General features: G+C 48.2%; 1 protein-coding gene across 1 annotated transcript in view; it reads left to right on the plus strand.

Moving 5' to 3' along the window:
- The first annotated feature begins 3,041 nt into the window (after positions 1–3,041).
- Positions 3,042–25,825, plus strand: part of POLR2B (RNA polymerase II subunit B) — a 31,669-nt gene continuing 8,885 nt past the window's right edge. The window contains exons 1-16 of the mRNA XM_038758770.1: positions 3,042–3,060; positions 9,880–9,952; positions 12,289–12,439; positions 13,207–13,319; positions 13,488–13,707; positions 15,745–15,903; positions 16,773–16,937; positions 17,652–17,848; positions 18,035–18,154; positions 20,152–20,338; positions 20,927–21,070; positions 21,272–21,411; positions 21,499–21,610; positions 22,612–22,766; positions 24,193–24,391; positions 24,716–24,884. Coding sequence (XP_038614698.1) covers positions 3,042–3,060; positions 9,880–9,952; positions 12,289–12,439; positions 13,207–13,319; positions 13,488–13,707; positions 15,745–15,903; positions 16,773–16,937; positions 17,652–17,848; positions 18,035–18,154; positions 20,152–20,338; positions 20,927–21,070; positions 21,272–21,411; positions 21,499–21,610; positions 22,612–22,766; positions 24,193–24,391; positions 24,716–24,884 — 2,323 coding nt within the window. The remainder of the gene's footprint in view (positions 3,061–9,879; positions 9,953–12,288; positions 12,440–13,206; positions 13,320–13,487; positions 13,708–15,744; positions 15,904–16,772; positions 16,938–17,651; positions 17,849–18,034; positions 18,155–20,151; positions 20,339–20,926; positions 21,071–21,271; positions 21,412–21,498; positions 21,611–22,611; positions 22,767–24,192; positions 24,392–24,715; positions 24,885–25,825) is intronic.

The raw sequence follows: 25,825 nt of genomic DNA on the forward strand, positions 1-25,825 counted from the left end.
GGGGTGAAGACTGTGAGCACCACATGGGACATCCTGATGACCTTGTATAACCCCCTGCGCTTAGAACAGTGCTTTGCACATAGTAAGCGCTTAACAAATGCCATCATTATTATTATTATTCTCTGGGCCTCAGTTCCCTCATCTGTAAAATGGAGATTACGACTGTGAGCCCCACGTGGGACAACCTGATCACCTTGTATCCCCCCCAGCGCTTGGAACAGTGCTTCACACATAGGAAGCGCTTAACAAATGCCATCATTATTAATAGTGATAATTGGGGTAGGATTATTGAAATTATTCAACATGATAATCGTGGAAAAGCTCAGGTCTTGTTCTGGTTCCAGGTTGTGATCTCTGACAAGTCACTTAGGGTTGTCCTCCTTTTTCACGGAGAAGCAGTAAGACCTGGCCCACCCGCCTACCTCACGTGACTATTGTGAAGATCGGCTAGACTGCTACATCAAGCGCTTAGTACAGTGCTCTGCACACAGTAAGCGCTCAATAAATACGGTTGACTGGCTGAATGAATATAGTTTTAATTCTATTTGTTCTGACGACTTTGACACCCACCAACATGTTTTGTTTTGCTGTCTGTCTCCCCCTTCTAGACTGTGAGCCCGTTGTGGGGTAGGGACTGTGTATGTTGCCGACTTGGACTTCCCAAGCGCTTAGAACAGTGCTCTGCACACAGTAAGCGCTCAATAAATACGATTGATTGATTGATTTGAATAGTGCTCTGCACACAGTAAGCGCTCAATAAATATGATTGAATTGAATAAATGAATGACTGAGCCCCCTCCTTCCTCTCCCCCCATTCCCCCGCCTTACCTTCTTCCCCTCCCCACCGCACCTGTATGTATGTATATATGTTTGTACGCATTTATTACTCTATTTATTTATTTTACTTGTACATATTTATTCTATTTATTTTATTTTATTAATATGTTTTGTCTCGTTGTCCGTCTCCCCTTCTAGCCTGTGAGCCCGCTGTTGGGTAGGGGCCATCTCTAGATGTTGCCACCTTGGACTTCCCAAGCGCTTAGTCCAGTGCTTTGCACACAATAAGTGCTCAATAGGAACATTCCTTCCTTCCTCTCCCCCTCGTCCCCCTCTCCATCCCCCCATCTTACCCCCTTCCCTTCCCCACAGCACCTGTATATATGTATATATGTTTGTACACATTTATTACTCTATTTATTTATTTATTTATTTATTTTACTTGTACATATCTATTTTATTTATTTTATTTCGTTAGTATGTTTGGTTTTGTTCTCTGTCTCCCCCTTTTAGACTGTGAGCCCACTGTTGGGTAGGGGCCGTCTCTAGATGTTGCCAACTTGGACTTCCCAAGCGCTTAGTCCAGTGCTCTGCACACAGTAAGCGCTCAGTAAATACGATTGATTGATTGATTGATTAGAACAGCGCTCTGCACACAGTAAGCGCTCAATAAATACGATTAAATTGAATGAATGAATGACTGAGCCCCGTCCTTCCTCTCCCCCATCCCCCCCGCCTTACCTCCTTCCCCTCCCCACCGCACCTGTATATATGTTTGTACGTATTTATTACTCTTTTTATTTTACTTCTACACATTTATTCTATTTATTTTATTTTGTTAATATGTTTTGTTTTGTTGTCTGTCTCCCCCTTCTACCCTGTGAGCCCGCTGTTGGGTAGGGGCCGTCTCTAGATGTTGAAACCTTGGACTTCCCAAGCGCTTAGTACAGTGCTCTGCACACAATAAGCGCTCAATAGGAACATTCCTTCCTTCCTCTCCCCCTCGTCCCCCTCTCCATGCCCCCATCTTACCTCCTTCCCTTCCCCACAGCACCTGTATATATGTATATATGTTTGTACACATTTATTACTCTATTTATTTTACTTGTACATATCTATTCTATTTATTTTATTTTGTTAGTATGTTTGGTTTTGTTCTCTGTCTCCCCCTTCTAGACTGTGAGCCCACTGTTGGGTAGGGACCGTCTCTAGATGTTGCCAACTTGGACTTCCCAAGTGCTTAGTCCAGGGCTCTGCACACAGTAAGCGCTCAATAAATACGATTGATTGATTGATTGATGTATATGTACGTATTTGTTACTCTTTTTATTTTACTTCTACACATTTATTCTATTTATTTTATTTTGTTAGTATGTTTGGTTTTGTTGTCTGTCTCCCCCTTCTAGACTGTGAGCCCGCTGTTGGGTAGGGGCCGTCTCTAGATGTTGCCAACTTGGACTTCCCAAGCGCTCAGTCCAGTGCTCTGCACACAGTAAGCGCTCAATAAATGCGATTGATTGATTGATGTATATGTACGTATTTATTACTCTTTTTATTTTACTTCTACACATTTATTCTATCCATTTTATTTTGTTAATATGTTTTGTCTGGTTGTCCGTCTCCCCCCTTCTAGCCTGTGAGCCCGCTGTTGGGTAGGGGCCGTCTCTAGATGTGAGCCCACTGTTGGGTAGGGACTGTCTCTATATGTTGCCAATTTGTACTTCCCAAGCGCTTAGTACAGTGCTCTGCACATAGTAAGCGCTCAATAAATACGATTGATGATGATGATGATGATGATGTTGCCAACTTGGACTTCCCAAGCGCTTAGTCCAGTGCTCTGCGCACAGTAAGCGCTCAATAGGAACGAACGAACGAACGAACGAACGAACGAACGAACGAACGAACGAACGAACGAACGAACGAACGAACGAACGAACGAACGAACGAACGAACGAACGAACGAACGAACGAACGAACGAACGAACGAACGAACGAACGAACGAACGAACGAACGAACGAACGAACGAACGAACGAACGAATGAATGAATGAACGAACGGATGAATGAGTAGTTCCAAGCGGCCGGGGCCCAGGAAAAGGGCGGGGCAAGAGGCGCCGGGCGCAGGCGCAGTAGGAAGCGCGAGGCGCATGCGCAGTGGGTGGAGCGTCGGCGTTGGCCGTGCTGTTCGGGCCTTGCCGGTTGGGAGTCGGTTTTTCCTTTCTCTTTTCCGTCGGTTTTCCAAGTTTCCGGAACCGTTTTCCAAGATGTACGACGCGGACGAGGGTAAGTGGGCGATGCCCTCGGGAATAATAATAATAATAATAATCTGGGTCATTCATTCAATCCTATTTATTGAGCGCTGACTGTGTGCAGAGCACTGGACTGAGCGCTTGGGAAGTTCAAGTTGGCAACATAGAGAGACGGTCAATCAATCAATCAATCGTATTTATTGAGCGCTTACTGTGTGCAGAGCACTGGACTAAGCGCTTGGGAAGCCCAAGTTGGCAACATAGAGAGACAGTCCCTACCCATCAGTGGGCTCACAGTCTAAAAGGGGGAAACAGAGAACAAAACCAAACATACTAATAAAATAAATAGAATAGATATGAACAAGTAAAATAAATGAATAAATAGAGTAATACCCAACAGGGGGCTCACAGTCTAGAAGGGGGAGATAATGATGATGATGATGATAATGGCATTTATTAAGCGCTTACTATGTGCCGAGCACTGTTCTAAGCGCTGGGGAGGTTGCGTGGTGATGAGGTTGTCCCACAGGGGGCTCACAGGCTTAATCCCCATTTTACAGATGAGGTCACTGAGGCACAGAGAAGTTAAGCGAGTTGCCCAAAGTCACACAGCTGACAGCTGGCGGAGACGGGACTTGAACCCCTGACCTCTGACTTCAAAGCCCGGGCTCTTTCCACTGAGCCACGCTGCTTCTCCTAATAAATGAATAGATGATGGCATTTATTAAGCGCTTACTGTGTGCAAAGCACTGTTCTAAGCGCTGGGGAGGTTACAAGGTGATCAGGTTGGCCCACGGGGGGCTCCCAGGCTTCATCCCCATGTTACAGACGAGGGAATGGAGGCCCAGGGAAGTGACTTGCCCAAAATCACACAGCTAATTGGTGGAGCCGGGATTTGAACCCATGACCTCTGACTCCAAAGCCCGGGCTCTTTCCATTGAGCCATGCTGCTTCTCTTCTCTTTGGTATTTCATTCATTCATTCTACTGAGAGCCCATCTCCTCCAGGAGGCCTTCCCAGACTGAGCCCCTACCTTCCTCTCCCCCTCATCCCCCCGGCCTTACCTCCTTCCCCTCCCCACAGCACCTGTATATATGTATATTTGTTTGTACGTATTTATTACTCTATTTTACTTGTACGTATTTGTTCTATTTATTTTATTTTGTTAATATGTTTTGTTTTGTTCTCCGTCTCCCCCTTCTAGACTGTGAGCCCACTGTTGGGTAGGGACCGTCTCTATATGTTGCCAACTTGTACTTCCCAAGTGCTTAGTACAGTGCTCTGCACACAGTAAGCGCTCAGTAAATACAGTTGAATGAATGAATGAATCAATAAATACGATTAAATGAATGAATGAATTCAATCGTATTTATTGAGCGCTTACTGTGTGCAGAGCACTGTACTAAGCGCTTGGGAAGTACAAGTTGGCAACATATAGAGACGGTCCCTACCCAACAGTGGGCTCACAGTCTAGAAGGGGGAGACAGCCCACCTCCCAACCGCTGCCCTCCCTGCTCCCCCGTCCTCCGCCCTGAAAATAATAATCACAGTGGTATTTGTTAAGTGCTTACTATGTGCCAAGCGCTGGAAGTGCTGGGACAGACACAAGGGGATCAGGTTGTCCCATGTGGGGCTCGCAGTCTTCATCCCCGTTTTACAGATGAGGGAACTGATGCCCAGGGAAGTGAAGTGACTTTTCATTCATTCATCCATTCAGTCGTATTTATTGAGCGCTTACTGTGTGCACAGCACTGGACAAAGCGCTTGGGAAGTACAAGTTGGCAACATATAGAGACGGTCCTTACCCGACAGCGGACTCATAGTCTAGAAGGGGGAGACAGACAACAAAACAAAACATAGTAACAAAATAAAATAAATAGAATAAATATGTACAAGTAAAATAAGTAAATAAATAGAGTAATAAATATGTACAAACATACATATATATATACAGGTGCTATGGGGAGGGGAAGGACGCAAGGCGGGGGGGATGGGGAGGGGGAAGAGGGGGAGAGGAAGTGTCCTTTGGAAAGGACTTGCCCAAAGTCACACAGTTGACTAGTGGCAGAGTCGGGATTAGAACCCACAACCTCTGACTCCCAAGCCCAGGCTCTTGCCACTGAGCCACGCTGCTTCTCTGAATAATAGTGATAATAATAATGGCACTTATTAAGCACGTACTATGTGCAAAGCACTGTTCTAAGCACTAGGGAGGTTACAAGGTGATCAGGTTGTCCCCCAGGGGGCTCACAGTCTTAATCCCCATTTTACAGATAAAGTAACCGAGGCTCAGGGAAGTGAAGCGACTTGCCTAAAGTCACACAGCTGACAAGCGGCGGAGCCGGGATTTGAACCCGTGACTTCTGACTCCCAAGCCCGGGCTCTTGCCACTGAGCCACGCTGCTTCTTTGAATAGTCCGCCTCCCAACCGCTGCCCTCCCAGCTTCCCCGTCCTCTGCTCCAAAAATAATAATCACGGTGGCATTTGTTAAGCCTTCGCTATGTGCCAAGCACTGTTGTAAGTGTTGGGGGAGATACAAGCTAATCAGGTTGTCCTACATGGGACCCCCAGTCATCATCCCCATTTTACAGATGAAGGAACTGAGGCCCAGAGAAGTGAAGTGACTTGCCCAATGTCACACAGCAGATAACAATAATAATGAAGATGATGTTATTTAAGTGCTTACTATGTGCCAAGCACTGTTCTAAGCGCTGGGTAGATTCAAGGTCAGCAGGTTGTCCCACATGGGGCTCACAGTCTTAATCCTCATTTTCCAGATGAGGTAACTGAGGCACAGGGAAGCTAAGTGTCTTGCCCCAAGTCACACAGCTGACAAGTGGCGAAGCCGGGATTAGAACCCACGACCTCTGGCTCCCAAGCCTGGGCTCTTTCCACTAAGCCACGCTGCTTCTCTTTAAGTGGTGGAGCTGGGATTAGAACCCGCGACCTCTGGCTCCCAAGCCCGGGCTCTTTCCATTAAGACACACTTTTTCTCTTTGAGTGGCGGAGCCTGGATTGGAACCCAAGTCCTCTGACTCCCAACCCCGGGCTCATTCCACTAGGCCCCTATCCCTCGCTCCCCCTCCCCTATTTCCCCTGAGCCCCTCATACCTCCTTCCTTTGGTCCTCATACCCCCTGTGCCCTGCTTTCCCTGTCCCCACCCTCCAGTGAATAATCACAGTACTTCATCATCATCATAATAATAATAATAATAATAATGTTGGCATTTGTTAAGTGCTTACTATGTGCAAAGCACTGTTCTAAGCGCTTGGGGGATACAAAGTGATCAGGTTGTCCCATGTGGGGCTCGCAGTCTTAATCCCCATTTTACAGATGAGGTAACTGAGGCTCAGAGAAGTTAAGTGACTTGCCCAAGGTTACACAGCGGACATGTGGCGGAGCTGGGATTCGAACCCATGACCTCTGACTCCAAAGCCCGTGCTCTTTCCACTGAGCCACTCTGCTTCTCTAAGCAGCTGCTGCTACTTGTTAAGCGCTTACTATGTGCCAGTCACTGTTCCAAATGCTGGCGTAGATACAAGTTAGATAGGACACAATCCTTGTCCCACATAGGGCTCTTAATTCCCATTTTCCAGATGAGGTAACTGACGCCCAGAGAAGGGAAGTGACGTGCCCAAAGTCACAGCAGACAGGTGGCAGAGTTGGGATTAGAACCCATAACCTTCGGACTCTAAGGCCCATGCTCTATCCATAACACCTTGCTGCTTCGCTTAGTACAGTGCTCTGCACACAGTAAGCACTCAATAAATATGATCGATTGATTGATTGATCTTCCCACAATCTTCCCTCCCCCCCACACCTCGTGGCCCCCATCCCGTTCACCCCCCCACCCCCTTTCTCCCCGGTGCTCTCTTAGTCTCTGTTCCCTTCCTCCCCTCATACTTCCACCCCCTTGGGAGTATGTTCTCTCAGAACATCCATAAATACTATTACCATTAATCAGTCGTATTTGTTGAAGTCGTTCTGAACTCTTAGAGGATGCAGAGACATGCTTAGACAGTGCTCTGCGCCCAGTAAGTGCTCAATAAATATGATTGAATGAATGAATGATTGAGTGTTTTCTGCCCTCACGGAGATTATGTTCTAGCTGGGCAGAGAGACACTGAAGTAAGCCCTGTCCCCCTCAGAAGTGGGCTGGGACATATCTGGGCAAAGTTTTTCCCCCAAATTCTTGCATAAGTGCCATGTGCCTAGTAATAAAGATAATTGTGTACATCCCTTCATGAGAACTGTAAATACGATTGAATGAATGAATGAATATTTACTATTTTGACCTTGTACTATTTTACTATTCTATTTATTTTATTTTGTTAATATGTTTTGTTTTGTTGTCTGTCTCCCCCTTCTAGATTGTGAGCCCATTGTTGGGTAGGGACCGTCTCTATATGTTGCTAACTTGTACTTCCCAAGCGCTTAGTACAGTGCTCTGCACACAGTAAGCAGTCAATAAATACGATTGAATGAGTGAACTGTGAGCTCCTTTTGGTCAGGGATTGTGTTTGCTAACTCTGTTGTAGTCTCCCAAGTGTTTAATACAGTGCTCTGCACACAGTAGGTACTCAATATCTACCATTGATTGAGAAGGTACAGCTTCCAACATTGCTGCTCCACCAACCCGGTAGCGGGGTTTGGTGCCACTGGAGTTTCCTTTAGAAGGGGAGTACAGTGATATTAATGGTAGTATTTGTTAAGCTATTACTGTGTACCAAGCACTGAATATAGAGTGCTGAAGCAGATGCAAGATAATCAGGTCAGACCACAGCCTGTTGTCCCACAGGAGGGAGAACAGGCATTGAATTACCATTTTACAAATGAGGAAACTGAGGCCCAGAGAAGCTAAGTGACCTGCCTAAAGTCACACAGCAGGCAAGGGACAGAGCTTGGATTGGTGAGCCCCAGGTTCTCCGACTCCCAGGCTTGTGCTTGAGGCCACACTGCTTCCCTTGGTGGTTAACTGACAGTGCTGTAGCACTTAACAAACATCTTAGAAACAACAGCAGACTTTTCTAGGTTTTCCAGGTTTGGGAGGGTTACAGTAAACTCTCAAAGCCTCAAATGTTATTTATTACTCTTCTAGCTCAGGTAGCAGCTTTTGCAAATCTTTATTTCAGTGTGACACAGTGAATGTGTTGCTCTCTCAAATCAGTCAGTGGGATTTATTGGGTGCTTACTGTGTGCAGAGCACTGTACTAACTGCTTGGTAGAGCATTCATTCATTCAATCGTATTTATTGAGCGCTTACTGTGTGCAGAGCACTGTACTAAGTGCTTGGGAAGTACAAGTTGGCAACATATAGAGACGGCCCCTACCCAACAGCGGGCTCACAGTCTAGAAGGGGGAGACAGACAACAAAACATATTAACAAAATAAAATAAATAGAATGAATATGTACAAATAATGTAGTCATCAAATGGCCATTCTGAAGAAATACTTCTCACTAGCTGCAGAATACAGTACAACAGAGTTGGTAGGCACATTCTCTGCCCACAGTGAGCTTACAGGCTGGAGAGGGAGACAGACATTAATATAAATCAGTAAATTGTGGATATTTACATAAGTACTGTGGGACTGAGGTTGGGTTGAGTACCAAGTTCTCAAGGGGAACAGATCAAAGTACAGGTACAGATCCAAGTGCTTGTGAAGCTTATCCAGTATCGTTGGGCATCACTTTCTGAAAAACAAATTCGTTTAATTTTATTTCTTCTCAGTTTTGTGTTCTAGTGTTGACAGGTCTTCCAGAAAGAAAGTCTGAACTTCGTACAGTTTAAATGATCTATCACGATTTCTGTCTAGTCACCACAAGAGTTGGTTTGGTGCCCCAAAAGGGCATAAGAGCTTGGAAGGTCTCTTTAGTTAAACCCATTAGGAAGCAGTAATGATTTTTGCGTATGTGTTTTCTAATGGGCCTTTGGCAGAATCACTGGGCCTGTGCACTAGCAGGCACCTCAATTCTTTCAGGGACCTGCATGCTTCCTGGGCACTTGCCCATTGTGGGCCAGCTATCATTTAGTAGAAGACAGCAAACTTTCCTGGTCCAACCATTCAGTGAATGAATTCAAAAAGTCCTGCTGATTGCATACACCTAAGTACTTAGGTACTCCCACACTCCCGTTGCACTTATGTACCTAGTTTTATGCCCTATTGCTTCCTCTTAGCGGTCATTTATTGTCTCCCTGACTAGACTAGAAGCTCTGTGAGGGCGGGGATTGTTTCTACTAACTCAGTAAGTACATCACTCAGTATAGTGCTCTCACCCACAATTAGCGCTTAGAAAGTGCTGTTGATTGGTTAGTTTGGCAAGTGTCACCCTAGCTAAATCATTGTTTCCAAATTTCCCAGAAGTGAAAAGACAGGTGTAAGTCTAAAAACGTCTCCATCTAGGATTCAAGTGCGTAGTACAGTGCCCTGCACTCAGAAAGCACTCAATAAGTACGATTGATAGATTGATTCTTCCACTAACTCTGAGTTTCTCTTTAGTATACTTTTTAAATTCCTTCCCAATCTGTGCTTGCAAGAAATTCATGGTCACGTGGAGTGGGGATGCTTTTCTACATAGTAAGTACACGGGGAAGGCTGTTGAATAAATTTCAGCCCAAGTGATAAAGTAAACCAGATTTTATGCCACCATCAGTTCCAGAGCTTGGGCCACCGAGAGTACAAGATCTATTACTTCTCTTGGTTGAAAACTTACTGAGTTGAGAAAACTTTATTTAAATTTAGAAAAAAGAAAAGTGGTAGTGATTCTAACCTAAAGCAAGCAGGTTTATGATAGTGAAGTGGGCCGAAGTGAAATATGGAGAGTTAAGGTTTTAGTGCCTCTTCCCTTGCAGATATGCAGTATGATGAAGATGATGATGAAATCACTCCAGATTTGTGGCAAGAAGCATGCTGGATTGTAATTAGGTAACGGTTTTTTATGGCAATTGGAGGGAATCTCTGAGTCTGTTGGAGAGGGTATTGGTGTTAAAATACATATTGTTGATGATGGTATGTTATTAAGTGCTTTTTATATGCCTAGCTCAGTGCTGATTGCTGTGATGGCTATAAGATAGACAAGGACAGGCACAATCCCTGTCCCATGCAGCTCTCCCAGCCCAAGAGGGATGGCGAACAGGTATCTTTTCCCCATTTTACAAATGAGAAAACTGAGGCCCAGAGAGGTTAAGTGACTTGCCCGAGGTCCTACAACAGATCAGGAGCAGAGCTGTTTTTAGAACCCGGGTCCCCTGACTCTGACCCCATGCTCTGTTCCCTAGGCTATGATGCTTTTTGATTAAATACCTTCTAAACTGTCGGACAGAGTGTCTATCCAGTGCAGACAGAGTTCTCAGTAGGGAAATTTCAGGACTCGTTCAAGCATTGACCCTTTCAATTTAATCAAGTGGTAAAAATTTTTCTCCTTTCTTTTTTTAATGATATTTGTTATGCATTTACTATAGTAAGTACTATACTAAGTGCTGGGGTGAATACAAGATAATTGGGTTGGACCCAATCCCTGTCCCACATGAGGCTCACAGTCTTAATCCCCATTTTACGGATGAGGTATCCGAGGCACAGGAAAGTGAAGTGACTTCTCTGAAGTCACACAGAAGACAAGTGGTGGAGTTGGGATTAGAATTTAGGCCCTCTAACTCTCAGGCCCATGCTCTTTCTGTTAGGCCATGCTGCTTTTTAAGTTTTGTTTCTAATCATTTTCATTTATCAACATATTCAAATGTTTCTTGTTACCAGAGTAGTAGGGGCCATTTGAATCTGTCGATAAACGAGGCCGTGTATTTCCTTTTTTCCATCCAAGAATGTTATAACATGAGCTGCCTTGTTCATTCATTCAGAATATACCCATCTCCCCAGGGCATAGTTCAGGGTGCTGCACATAATAAGCACTCATTAAATCTCCCCTAGAAGATGCTATTGCAAAAACTCACCATGTCCACCACCACATGTACGAGCACATGACTGTTTTTTGGTTACCACTGTGTGTTATGTCCAGAAAGGCTCACATTGGACGAACGTCCCCTAATTCCCCAACCATATTCTAGCCAAAATGCGTAATGCAAACCTGCTTTGTGGCAGAACTGAGTGTATTTATACCACCAGTGGAATGATCAGTCAGTATTATAGATTGAATGTCTGCTGTGGACAGAACAATGTGCCAAGTGCTTAGCAGAGTACAGTAGAATTAGTAGATGCTTCCTCTAGGAGTCCTTCCCCAATTCAGCTACAGCTTCTGAAGTTGTATGCATTTTCAGGTGCCCCGAGCACTAGTACTTATGAACCTCAGTACTTGAGCATATCGTTGACTTTCATTAACTTTCAACTCATCTGTTTATCATCATTAATGATATTTACTGAGTGCTTACTATATGCAGAACACTTTAAGCACTTGGGAGAGTACAGTGCAACCGCGTTCGTAGTCATGTTCCCTGCCCACAATGAGGTTACGGTCTAGAGGGAGAGATAATCGATGCATCATTCCACATTTTTGCTGTCAGTCATAGGGTTGGGAGTAATCTGTGGCTGTCAGACTTCCCTGGGGCCATAGGCTCCTTCAAGACAGCACCTGTGTTTCTTTCTCATTTGTCGACTCCAAGACGCTTAGTGCAGTGCCCAGTAGGCTTTCAGAAAATACTGTGAATTGAATGGCCTTTTCTGCCCCCTCGGGATGGCGTGTTTGACCTTTCTGATCCCTCTCGTGCTCCATTAGGACTCTTCTCCTTTCTTTCTCCTCCTACCTATAGCCCATTCCCCGGCCCCCACATTCCCCAAATTGAGATTGTCTCTCCTTCCTGATCCTCTAGCCCCGCCCATCCTTGCTGCCAGCCGAGGTCTGGACAAAGAAATCTCATCCATGCTGAAAAGATTTTTACCAGCCAGCCACCTTTTCCTTCCTCCTTTAGCATCTGTCTACTTGCAGGTTGGAAAAACCTATAGAGATGAAGAGACAGATTTTGTCATTGTATATGAAAGTGATGAATGTCAAAAATATTGACCATTGGGTAATAAGAATAGCCCGACAGGATTCAAAGTACAGGATTTGGAAGTATAAGAAAATTTCCAAATGAACCAACCTCGACTCTTCTCTTTCATTCAACCTGCATATTCAATCAGTCATGCCTACTTATGTTTATTAGACTCATCTCTCATTCAACCCACCTATTCAATCAGTTATGCCTCCTTTTATTTATTAGACTGTATATATGTACTGTAAAATGTGTGTCAACAAGCTGTTTTCTTCTCAGCTCCTATTTTGATGAAAAGGGTTTGGTCCGACAACAGCTGGACTCCTTTGACGAGTTCATCCAGATGTCTGTGCAGAGAATTGTGGAGGACGCTCCTCCTATTGACCTGCAGGCTGAAGCCCAGCACGCTTCCGGAGAAGTGGAAGAGCCAGTGAGTTAGCTGTGGAAATCGAGACTCTTATGTTCCCGGGAGTAACATAACCCGCTAGAGGCTCTGGCCTGGGAGATTTGACTCCGAATCCAGGGCACTGGGCCAAGCAGTTTCATGCCCGGGAGCCTTCCAGAGTTGATAGGTTTCTCCTTGGAGGGTCCCACAGGGAGCGGAACAGGGTGGTGGAGGTCTGGATCTCACCCAAGGGATGGATCCTTGGGTGGATCCTGGGTGGATCCCTTTGAGGTACCAGAGTCTCTTTGGGGCTCCCTGGAGCGGGAGGGGACTCTGACTGTTTAGCTGGGCACATTCCTCTCCCTCCCTTCCTCTCTCCCTCCTTCTCGAGATGCGGGGTCTCTTGCCTCGTTCTGCCCCTGGGAAGAGGGCAAAAATATTACCCACTTAGGAAAGTGTGTTCGCCAAGTCCAGTCCTTGGGTGTAAAGAAGGAGTGATGCTAGGAGTAAAGAGTAAAGGAGTAAAATGGGTATTTTAATGGGGATGCGATTTTTCCTCTCAGCCGTAGTTCTTGGTTGCAAAATGGGTTTATTTAATCCCTAGACTATAAGCCCCTTATTGCCCCTGCGGAATGCCAGCCTGCCAGCTGTTTGAGAGCCTAAGCCCCTCCGAAGTATCTGACCTGGTTGTTGTGGGTTGATGATCAATCCCACTCAGAGCCTGCAAACCAGAAGGGGCGAGCATGTGATTCTTGTGAAATCCATGTCCTGCCCTTTGGTTATAATGTGGTTATGTTTCTGGTGAATTTCAGCCTCGCTACCTACTGAAGTTTGAGCAGATTTACCTCTCCAAGCCTACTCACTGGGAAAGAGATGGCGCCCCATCCCCGATGATGCCGAATGAAGCCAGACTGCGCAACCTCACGTGAGAAATGGTTCCTTCTGCTGGTGGGGTGGGCACACCCTCAAAGGCCAAATTTGAGCCCAGTGTCAGCTGGGATTTGGCCTCTTGGATGTGGCAGATCAGCCCCCCGGCAAGCCCCGCACCATATCGTGGCCGTCCATCCGAGCCATCCGCGTGTTCTGTCCGCAGGTACTCCGCCCCCCTCTACGTGGACATCACCAAAACCGTCATCAAGGAGGGAGAAGAGCAGCTTCAGACACAGCACCAGAAAACCTTCATTGGGAAAATTCCCATCATGCTGCGGTCCACCTATTGCCTCTTGAACGGTCTGACCGATCGTGATCTCTGTGAATTGAACGAGTGTCCCCTCGACCCCGGTGGCTACTTCATCATTAACGGATCAGAAAAGGTAGGGAATCCTTCCTGGGGAAACGACATTCCTTTTGGCTGTAAATATGCCTTTTTGTCCCTCTTTCCCCCCGCCCCCAGCCCAATAAATTTTACCTTTTTTATTTCCTTTCGAGGCACCTCCCGACGGCCATCGGGCAACCCTCCCGGCATCCCAGTGAAGGGGGTGGGTTTGTTGGAACAGTCCTTCCTTTGGCTCCCCGGGGGAAAAAGGCGTGCGAGATGGGGCAGTCGAGGGTGTCCTTGATTGGGGATAAGGGATTGGGGTTGGGGTTCTGTGGGCCAAGGATGCCCCAGGTGCCTCAAACCAGATTGTCCCCCTGGGGAAGCCTGAGCACCTGCAGGGGCTGGGGGGCAGGAGGGAGGAGGATCCCTGAGATCTGGGTCAGCTTAGTTCCAGGGAAACTGGACTCCGTTTGGTTCTGCTTAAGGAACTGGACCAGCCCCCAAATTATAGAGAGGGACTGGTGAAGGATGTGGGGAACCGACCATATAATGTCTTACCTGGTCCCTCTGTGGGCGATGAACAGGCAGAGGAGAAGAGAAGCAGCATGGCTCAGTGGAAAGAGCACGGGCTTTGGATTCAGAGGTCATGGGTTCAAATCCCAGCTCCGCCACTTGTCAGCTGTGTCTTTTAGACTGTGAGCCCACTGTTGGGTAGGGACTGTCTCTATATGTTGCCAATTTGTACTTCCCAAGCGCTTAGTACAGTGCTCTGCACATAGTAAGCGCTCAATAAATACGATTGATGATGATGATGATGAAGTCACTTAACTTCTCTGTGCCTCAGTTACATCTTCTGTAAAATGGGGATTAAGACTGTGAGCCCCCCGTGGGACAACCTGATCACCTTGTAACCTCCCCAGCGCTTATAACAGTGCTTTGCACACAGTAAGTGCTTAATAAATGACAATATTATTATTATTATTATAATAATAAAGAGATGAGCTTGGCTGCAGGGTGGGAAGAGGAATTGGGCGGTGCAACCTGGAGGGTACTGTCCTCGCATGACTCAGAAGCCACCTGCAACACTTGTGTCCTTCCTCCGGGCTTGTGTACGCATGTGTGCTCACTGACCTGTTCCCTCACTGTTTACTCCCCTTTTTCCTCCTGGGCATATTCATACCATTACCAGTTGGATTCTTTTTCTTCTTCTTCCTCCTGCTTCTGTTTGTGAACACTGGTCATGTCCCCCTCAGACTGCTGCTTGAGGGCAGCAAACACATTTCTCACTTCTCTCAAAGTCTCCGGAGGGCATGGCTCACATCCCTGAACCTGGACCCTCACAAATCACCATGGGTCAATCACCAGCCCGTTACCGCAGCAGCCCTGGTGCTCTAGGAAAAAAAAGACACAGAATTTTAGTTAGCAGTGGTGTTTATTAAGCATCTGTTCTGTGCCAAGCACGATGCTAAATGCTAGGGTAGATATCAGTTGATCAGATTAGACAGAGTCCCTGTTCCACCTGGGATCTTGTCCCTATTTTACAGGTGAAGAATATGAGTCTCAAAGAGGTTAAGTGACGTGACCAAAGTCACACAGCAGACCAGTGGCAGAATGAGGATTAGAATCAGTCAATCAGTTCAAACCCAGTTCTCCTGACACTCTGTCCTGGGCTTTTTCCACTATGCTATGTCTGTCAAAGCTTTAGGCCGAAGTGAGCATCTGCTCTAGGTTTGAACCACTATGGTTCCTATCACAAGATTGATTGTAAACTCCTTGAGGATAGAGATTAGGTCTACCTCTTCTGTTGTAAACTACAGTCTCAAGTGTATAGTGTTATGCACACAGTAATCCCTCAATAAATATTATTGATTATGTGGACATGCCCACTGATACAAGAATTTGGATGTAAAGAAGACAGTAAATGAAGATCAGGAGCCAGTCACTGAGCATGGTTTTGGGTCAGTAAAGAATAAGAGTTGGTAAAGCCATCGAATGAGAGAACGATTTCAAAATGTCATTCTAAATTTAGGCACTGTTCTTTCTAAGATGAAAATTTTTAGGTTAATGTTCAGGCTTTGCTTTTCCAATATAGGTTCTGATTGCTCAAGAGAAAATGGCTACAAACACTGTGTATGTGTTTGCCAAAAAAGATTCCAAGTACGCGTACACCGGAGAGTGCAGATCTTGCCTGGAGAACTCTTCCCGCCCCACGAGTACCATATGGGTCAGCATGCTAGCCAGAGGAGGGCAGGTAAGGCCCATGGTGATTGCAGTATGAGCAGTGAGCCCCGGGGGCCGAGGGGCTAGAGATGAAGGATAGAAACATTTCCTGCCCTCCAAGAGACCGGTAGACAACCTGATATCATACAACAAGGCAGGATTGAGTTTTCTTACAGAACTTTTGCCCCAGGAGCCTCCACCCTGGGCCCAGACCCTAGGGCTTCCAGGTGCCTCTTCTGCTTTTACATTCTCGCAAAAAGAATCCCAGAGTTCCAAATGCAATTCAGAAACATACACTAATCCTGTCTCTAAACCAAAGCACTCGAGTTCTTTCCGATTGCAAGGAGGAGTGGGCTAGGGCTCGGCTGGTTATGGGATGCCATAGTGACATTGCGACTCCTTGCAAAACGAAAGCCAAGATTTGAAGGTGTTGACCAAGAATCTGGCTTGGTAGGGACTTCACCAAGCACAGGACTGACTGCTGGAGGGATGAAGGGGAAAAGGGTGGTTCGTTTTACTAGCAACGTGGAGTGATCGGTACAGGGTCATGTTGCATTTTCTTAGCTCCTTCTCCCCGCCACTCCCCTCTCCCTGTCCTGGCCCCTCATCCCTTCCCACTGGTCTCTGGGTTTGGGGGAAGGGTGGCAGAGTTCCAGTGCCATGTGGCTAGAGGGAATTTAGGCATGGGGTGAAGTTGGAGAGGCCTGGAGAGACCAGCTGGTTTCAGACAGATCGGGAAGCCTAGACTCGGTGTTTCCTGACAGCCTGGGGTTTCTCAGGAGTGGATGGGTTTTCAGGGCACCTTCGGGTCCCTATAAAAATGCAGTCCCATGTGGGTGCTGGCTGGGGTATGTGGATTCTTCTGTGTTGGAGTCTAATGAACCTTGTTTGTTTTTGTAGGGGGCAAAGAAGAGTGCCATCGGTCAGCGCATTGTAGCCACTTTACCATATATCAAGCAAGAAGTCCCCATCATCATTGTCTTTCGGGCATTAGGTTTTGTGTCTGACAGAGACATTTTAGAGCACATAATTTATGACTTTGAAGATCCAGAGATGATGGAAATGGTAATGTATAAGTGAAACCCTTGTGCAGTGTTAAGTGATTTTAAAGTTGGATCCTTCAGTCACCTGGGGTTCATTGGGTGCTTTGGGCCCTCATTATTCCCATAATGTGGGTTTTCACCCTGAATTTTGGGTGGAATGTGTTGGGTAAGTAGGGAACCTTATTTCGATCTGGTCAGGTGTGCGGCCCTTTCTCTCCTGTCCCCCAGCGCCCGGGGCTGAGGGCTGGGATGTGTGTCCTCCTTCTGATTTCATCATTCTGAGAAATGCTCATGAGAACTTCCTGACTGTGGAGCAGAAGACCGGGAAACCCTACATTGTGGGTCTGTTCTCAAAAACACCATGGCCTTTTTAATAGATGATAGAAAACCACAGGTAAATGTGGTGGGAAAATACCCCATACTACTTTTTGGCTAAATTTCCTTTTGATTAGGAACCAGTCGAACCCCAGTTAGAGCAGTCTTGTCTTGAATTTCCAAGGCACACTCTTTTGGAGGGTTGAAGGGCTTTCCTGCACACCATTAAACAATGGGGCTGATGGCTCTTTTTTTTTGTGCCGTTTCCTGACATTTGTTCCAAAATATTTTCTCATTGTAGGAGTTTAGGGAGGCTGACTGGGAGTGGGCGACAGATGGCCAGTGCCCATCAAATTTGAGGGGAGGAATGCGTTGGAAATAATTTTTGTTAGTTTCAAATGGTTTTCCTGTTACCCGGTAGGTGAAGCCATCTCTGGATGAAGCGTTTGTCATCCAGGAGCAGAACGTTGCCCTGAACTTTATCGGCTCCAGAGGGGCAAAACCTGGTGTTACCAAGGAGAAGAGGATTAAATATGCCAAAGAAGTCTTGCAAAAGGAAATGCTTCCTCATGTGGGTGTCAGTGACTTCTGTGAAACGAAAAAAGCCTATTTCTTGGGGTACGTTAAGCATCCTTGCTCTGAATGCCCTGTGGGTCCAGGGAGCTGTTTGAGGCGCTTAGGAGACACTTTTAAAGCATTCTACTTTGTCAAAAGAAAGTCAGTATCTAGTATTTTGACTTGGGTTTGGAAGTGCCCCTTCCTCCCCCACTGAAATGTAACCACCTACTCTTTCTATGTTCTTAGGTATATGGTCCATAGATTACTGCTGGCCGCTTTGGGCCGGAGAGAACTGGATGACCGAGATCACTATGGAAACAAAAGGCTGGACCTTGCTGGACCCTTGCTTGCGTTTTTGTTTCGAGGGTAAGGGTCATACACTACTAACGCAAACAATACTGGCAGGTGTTGGGTGGAGGGGAGGGCTCATTGTTAGGCGGATCATTGCCTGGGAACTGAGCCTTAGCTTGCCATTGGACTTTCGGCTCGGGGTATTCATGTGAACAGGGGGCCTCCTCCATTGCCAGGTTCCACGCTGGTGTTGCGAGGTGGGCCTGGGTATTCAGGGAACATTCTCAACATTCAATATTGGGGATACTTGAAACAAGAACTGCCAGTTACTCACAACCAGGGGGAGGCCTTACTTCCTGTTTGGCTCGTGGACCCCTCCACCCTCAAATCTGGTTCTTCCCTTTGGGACAGTCCTGCAAAGGGATGCCCAGCCTAAGTCCCTCCAGACGACTGCTCAAACCAAACTAGCCCATCATAGCCTGGGACTATCTCGCCCATATGAGTGTATGGTGCTGCTGGCCAAGCCACACCTGCCCCCAACAGCACACCTGCTCCCAGCCCCTCCTGTGCTGCACACTGAGCTGTATGTTGTGCTGCATTGCTGTGCTACAGGAGCCTTTCAGGTGGGAGAGTCCTGGGGGTTCAGGCACTTCCTCATCCTCCCTTGCCTCCCAAAATGCATGTGCACTGTGGCCTCTGCTATCTACTGGAACATCAAGTCCCAAGCATTGGAAGCAGTGCGGCCTAGTGGAAATAGCACGGGCCCTGGGGTCAGGGACAGCACTGCCACTTGCCTGCTGTGTGACCTTTGTCACGGCACTTCATTTCTCTGGGCTTCATTTTCCTCATGCGTTAAATACCATTCACTCATTCAGTCGTATTTATTGAGTGCTTACTGTGTGCAGAGCACTGTTCTAAGCACTTGGGAAGTACAAGTTGGCAACATATAGAGACGGTCCCTACCCAGCAGCGGGCTCACAGTCTAGAAGGGGGAGACAGACAATAAAACAAAACATGTTAACAAAATAAAATAAATAGAAGAGTAAATATGTACAAGTAAAATAAATAGAGTAATAAATATGTACAAACATATATACAGGTGCTGTGGGGAGGGGAAGGAGGTAAGGCTCGGGGGATGGGGAGGGGGAGGAGGGGATTAGTAGTAAGAGTATTTATTGAGCACTTAGAAGTGTGCAGAGCAATATACTAAGCACAGGGAAAGAATTGACAGGTGGGAATTAGCCATGGACCCTGTCCCCTGGATTCTCTCAGGGGATTCAGCTGGGGCTGACATAGGATGGAGCCCTTGGGCTTGGGTCAGTTTAGCACAGAGCCCTCCCCCCCCCCGCCAACTGGACTCGAGCTTGTCTGGTTGCTCCCTCAGCTTCACAGAGCTCCCCACTGGTGGTATGGTAACGGTATGGAGGGAGTTGTGGCCCCAGAAAGGGTTAGTCCCGGGTGGCCGACATAGCCTGGAAGGCGTTGATTTGGGCTGGGTTCAGCAGAAACCATGCTGGGGGCTCCCCCACTGTGGTGGGGGCTCGGTTCCACATTCTCCCCTCCAGGGTAGGGATCTTCTGACTGGGCTTTGGCTCAGTGCAGGAGGTAGGGTTCCAGGGTGCAGTGCATGGAGCTGGAGAGCCCAGCCTGGTCTGGATTCCACGGGGCTTATGGAAGGGTGTTGCGGAGGGGGAGGAGGAGGGGTGGCTGAGGCAGGCTCAGCGGAGGAGTGGCCATGACCCATGGCTGACCTAGTGGGGCACCTCTGCACTTGGAGGGATCTCGATTCGTCTGGACAATCTAGGTCACTCTGGGCAGTAGGAGAACGTGGGGTGGGGTGATGGGGGGTGCTTAGTACTTTAGGGTCATGCCTGTGACTTTTTGGAGCAGTAGAGTCTGTCAGGCGGACGTGCTGAGTTTAAAAAAGCCCTCTAGACTGTGAGTTTGTGGGCAGCGAGCATGACTACCAACTATTGTACTCTCCCCAGGGCTTAGTATGGTGCTCCGTACAAAGTAAATGCTTAATGAGTACGATTGATTGACCGATAACAAATGCTGTATGTTTGTTACAGTATGTTTAAGAATTTGCTCAAGGAAGTGAGAATATACGCCCAGAAGTTTATTGACCGAGGGAAGGACTTTAACTTGGAATTGGCGATTAAGACGAGGATCATATCTGACGGCCTGAAGTACTCTCTGGCTACAGGGAACTGGGGGGATCAGAAGAAGGCCCACCAGGCCCGAGCGGGAGTGTCTCAGGTAAGGGACCTATTGGAAGAGAGGCTGGCTGGAGCAGAATCTAGTAGAATTTTTTGGGCATATTTATTGTGACTGGAAACTCAATTAATTTGTTTCTCTGAGTTACTAAGTATGTGTTAATAGAAGCTGTTAAATCAGAAGGTGTCGAAGGAATTCTTATCCCTGGATGACCCCCACAATGGAGCTGGACTCCTAGATTTCCTCCCGGGAAGGGCTGAAAAGATTCAGAATGGCTGCTTTCTTTCTTGTCTGTTCACTCTTGGAAGCCTGCCTCCACCTAGTCCCGCTCCCCCCTCCCCCCCCCCCCCCAAAAAAAAAATACCTGCCCTCTTCTCGCTCCACATTCAGAATGAAGTGTTTGGCACCTCTGCACTTGACCTGACTATTTTGATACTTTGGCCTCTCCTCCTGGCTAACTCTCAGGGTGTTGTTGAGTTTGTGAAGGAACTCAGGAAGTCCCACAGTGGGAAAACACAATGTGGCCCCTACTAGGCACCCCTTGGCTTTTCTGGTGGAAAACTGCCCACTCAGCGGCAGAAGGAGGGCACGGCTGGGCCTAGAATCTCTGGAAAATGTGCCCATCTGTAGGTGCTGAACCGCCTGACCTTCGCCTCCACCCTCTCCCACTTACGTCGCTTGAATTCTCCCATCGGGCGAGACGGGAAGCTCGCGAAGCCACGGCAGCTGCACAACACCCTGTGGGGGATGGTGTGTCCCGCCGAGACGCCAGAGGTAAGCCTCCAGCCGGCCCTGCGGTCAGTACCGTCCCGCTGGCTGGCCTGCACTCAGCCCCCGGCTGGCCCGCCTCGGCGGGATGGGCTGAAGCAGAATTTGAGGGGCTGTTGCTCAGACAGTAGAGCTTGTGCAGCTCACGGGGCTTGTGAGGATTTTGGGCCTTATGGGGTGTTCCACAGTCCAACCCGTCTGCTCTAGGGCCATGCGGTCGGCCTGGTGAAGAACCTCGCCCTGATGGCCTACATCTCCGTGGGCTCACAGCCGTCGCCAATCCTGGAGTTTTTGGAAGAGTGGAGCATGGAGAACCTGGAGGAGATCTCCCCTGCAGCCATCGCCGAGTACGTATGCCTGACGTGAGCCTCTGGGGCTCTGCCGGGCGACCTGGTGGGACCGAGGGGCTCATCCGAATCGTTCCCCTTTCACAGCGCCACCAAGATCTTTGTCAACGGCTGCTGGGTCGGAATCCACAAAGACCCCGAGCAACTGATGAACACTCTGAGGAAGCTGCGCCGCCAGATGGACATCATCGTGTCGGAGGCAAGCCGGGCCCCTTGGCCAGGGGTGGAGTTCAGGGGTCCGCTCACCTCCTGCCCCTTGCCCATGCCCTGCCCCTCAGTGACCGGCAAACCTTTCCTCTCACCACCTGGCTCCAGGGTGACTTCCCTACTGCCACTTTTGTCACTTGTCACCTGTTTCACAAAGGCCCATGACAACACCAGCATGTTCATCTTAGTTAAATACTGAAGCATTTTGGGGAAGTAATTCTTAATGGCATTTATTAAGTCCTCAGCATTGGCCAAGCACTGTGCTTAACGCTGGGGTAGGTAATTGAATCAGACCCAGCCCCTGACTTACAGGGGGCTCACAGGCTTAAGAGGAAGGTAGAACAGGTAGCTTATCCCCATTTTGCAGATGGAGAAACTGAGACCTGAAGAGGTTAATTGTCTTGCCCAGAGGACACACAGCAGCCTGGATAAGAATCCGGGCCTCCTGACTCCCAGCTCTTGGCCCTTTCCAGTAGGCCATGCTGCCTTTTGAGTGGCCTGGCTGCAGCAGAGTGGGAAAGGAGGGAGTTTTACACGGAGCAGTGTGATTCTCTCTGTAGTCTATTCTGTTGTGTTTACACCGTCACCATGTATTTATACCTTCAATTGCTGTGCCGCTTCAGCATCCATTCTTACTCAGCCAGCATTTAAATGAGGGCAATGTCTGCCCTCTCCTGAGGGGTGCTTTTGGATGGAGCCTGGCCCATCCATGGAATCATCTTACTGGGGGTGGTGTCTAGGAGCTGATGGGGTGGGAAGGGTGGCTGAGTTGGGGATGGGTGTTGGGAATTTCCTCAGTAGGTTCTGTGGCAGAAAGAAATTGGTTTAGCAACTCCCAATCCTGCATCTATTTGTTTGCTGATCAGGAGGATGGCCTGTCTTGAGTGGCTATAGTGCTTTATACCCGGGGCATCGGCTCAGAGGCATCCAAGCTTGCAGGCGCGGATGGGTGGTTCTTGGCCAGGCCTCCTTCATCCTTTGCCTTTGAACCAGGTGTCCATGATCAGAGACATCCGTGAGCGAGAGATCCGGATCTACACGGACGCGGGCCGGATCTGCAGGCCCCTGCTCATTGTGGAGAAACAGAAGCTGCTCCTCAAGAAGAGACACATCGATCAGCTCAAGGAGCGAGAGTACAACAACTACAGGTAGGATGGCTCACCTCGGGCCTCTCAGGGTGCTGCCTGAAAAGCTGCCTTGTCTCTACAGCCCCACATCACTAATCAAAGCAGTTTCATTTTAAATTTGAAAACTAGAGGAAACACTGCTCTCCACTTTCAAGCCACGGGTGCTAATGTTTAAGATGGACCAGAAGGGCTGTTTTCCTTCTGCCTTCCACAAGTAATTCACGTTAAGGTCTGTCTCCCATGTAGGCTAACTCTACCAAATGCTCCAGAGCGCTTAACACAGTGCTGTGAACCAAGCGGGTGCCCAGGCAGTGCTGTTGATGACATGGGTGATGATGACTAGCGACTGCTAGTCGGGACCCCGAGCGACTCCTCTGCCTGTTTCCCACTCACAAGCAATGCTGAGGTCTTTTGGCTCTGGTCCAGAGCATTCAATCAGTCAGTGGTATTTACTGAGCCCTTAGTGTGTGCAGAGCACTGTACACAGCACTTGGGAGAGTACAATATACCAGAGTTGGTAGACACACTCCCTGCCTTCAAGGAGCTTATAGTCTAGAGGGGGAGGCATACATTAATACAAGTAAATTATGGATATGTACGTAAGTGCTGTGGGGCTGTGGGTGGCAGATCTAAGTTATCTGAAATCAGACAACACCCGCTGTGTGAATAGAGCTGAGTTTATTGCCTGAATCACTCATTAGACCCTCGTTGAAAGACCTAAAGTTCCATCCTGCCTCCAGTCCCACACGTGGGCTCACATTTTCTCACCCATGGTTCACGTGAGCATCACCCAGAGAGGGAAGTAATAATAATAATGATGGCATTTATTAAGCGCTTACTATGTGCAAAGCACTGTTCTAAGCGCTGGGGAGGTTACAAGGTGATCAGGTTGTCCCATGGAGGACTCACAGTCTTAATTCCCTTTTTACAGATGAGGTAACTGAGGCACAGAGAAGTTAAGTGACTTGCCCAAAGTCACACAGCTGACAGTTGGTGGAGCTGGGATTTGAACCCCCGACCTCTGACTCCAAAGCCCGTGCTCTTTCCACTGAGCCACGCTGCTTCTGACAGTAATGTTAGTCCTTCCTGTGTAGTTCACACAGTGTGCTACACGCGCCTGATGTGAGCTTGTATGTTACATAGACTTGGAATGAATATTCAAATGAATTTCTCTATATGTCAGGATCGTCATCTTTGCCGCTGCACATGTCTGATAGCTCTGGTGAGGCCATGGGTCTGCTTCCAGTTGGCCAGCTCCCCACATCACTGCGGAATTCCTCGTCAATTTCCAGCTGGCTCCAGCCAGCCTTGAGGTTTCCCCAGCACTTTCCACACAATCTGTTCTCTTGGGGGACTCCACCCCACCATCAGGGGCACCTCAACGTTAACCCTTTGATTTCCCCACCAGTGACCGGGCAGGGTTCAGAGGCTGTCTGTGTCTGTTCAGTTGGCAGGATCTGGTGGCTAGTGGAGTGGTGGAGTACATCGACACCCTGGAGGAGGAAACTGTGATGCTGGCAATGACCCCGGACGATCTGCAGGAGAAGGGAGTTGCCTATTGTTCCACTTACACACACTGCGAGATTCATCCGTCCATGATCCTGGGGGTGTGCGCCTCCATCATTCCTTTCCCTGACCACAATCAGGTGGGCTCCCCTTTCCATCTCTCTTTCGGGCTGGTGTGTTGCGGCCCCACGGCCAGGCAGTGTCAGGGCCCAGGGTTTGTTTTTCAGCTGGCGTGGGCCCCGTGGTGGTGGCGGTGGTGGTGCCCGTTGCTGGAGTGTGATCTGGACCTCTGCAGAACTTCCACAGGCTGCGCTTGGCGTTGGTTTTCAGTCCTAAGATCTGGCCGGGTTAGACTTGTCTATGACAGGGAGCTCTCCCAGGCAGATGAAGCGCTCCCAACGGGGAGCTTGGCTGCTTTTCTGGCTAGCGTTTGGTGAGGCCTGACCGGGGTCTTTCTGCCTCAGTCTCCTAGGAACACGTACCAGTCTGCCATGGGTAAGCAGGCGATGGGCGTCTACATCACCAACTTCCACGTGCGAATGGACACCCTGGCTCACGTGCTGTATTACCCGCAGAAGCCTCTGGTGACCACCCGCTCTATGGAGTATCTGCGCTTCAGGGAGTTGCCTGCAGGTACGGTTCAGGACGACGTCGCCTGTTGCCAGTGGCATCTTAAGACCAACTGAGTCCGGGGATGTGGCCGAGCTGCTGGTCAGCATTCCCTATGTAGGATAAGGGTCGGGTGCTTTGGCCAGAGGTGCCCATGTGGTCACCACTGCAGGGATTGGCCATCACCTATAGAATGGCAGCCCCTGAACTTGGCAGCCTGAGAATTGTGGTCAGAAGAAATACATGCCCCTGGGATCACTGCGGTAGAGAGGGTCCCTAAGGGAGAGTCTGTTGTGCCAGGCCCTAGTCCTCGTGGCTTCCCTGAGGACACTGTTTCCAGAACGGGAGAGCAAAGCAGCAACCTGCTGTAAATGGAGCCCCCAGGGCGGCTCTGGGAAAGAGCCATGATGACCAGAGTACGGCTTGGAGAGGAAGAGAGTGTGCCTTCTGGAGGGAGCCTGTCCGTGGGCAGAGGCAGCAGCTTGGTCTGAACCTTGCCCTGAGAACAGGAGTCATTTAAACCATTTCTGCTACAACAGTGTCCTCAACCCCCAGCTTGGGGAAAGTGCCCTGGACCAATAAGGGAACATAGGTTTTAGGTCCCTCAGCAGTGAATTGGCCTCTGCCAGGAATGCTGTTTCATGCAAGTGGCAGGGTGGAAACCCTGCTCTTCAGGGAACCAATTCACTGTCCAAGGTATTTGTTAAACACTGATTAGGTGCCTAACAACTACAGACATTTGAAGTGAATGACAAAATAATTCAAAATTATTTCTTCAAAAACTGATGGAAAGCAGTCTGGATCGGTCCCTCGAGGTGCTGACGACCACCCAGAAGTTGGTGGCCAGTAGTTTGAGCTTCAAGAGGCTCTCAGAGTTGGATTTCGACAGTCTTGAGAGGGCTTTTTAATTCTCTACCCGTCCCTTTAATTTGTCCTTCTTAAGCGCTTAGTACAGTGCTCTGCAC

The sequence above is a fragment of the Tachyglossus aculeatus genome, chromosome 17, assembly GCF_015852505.1.
Source record: "Tachyglossus aculeatus isolate mTacAcu1 chromosome 17, mTacAcu1.pri, whole genome shotgun sequence".
Classification (NCBI taxonomy): domain Eukaryota; kingdom Metazoa; phylum Chordata; class Mammalia; order Monotremata; family Tachyglossidae; genus Tachyglossus; species Tachyglossus aculeatus.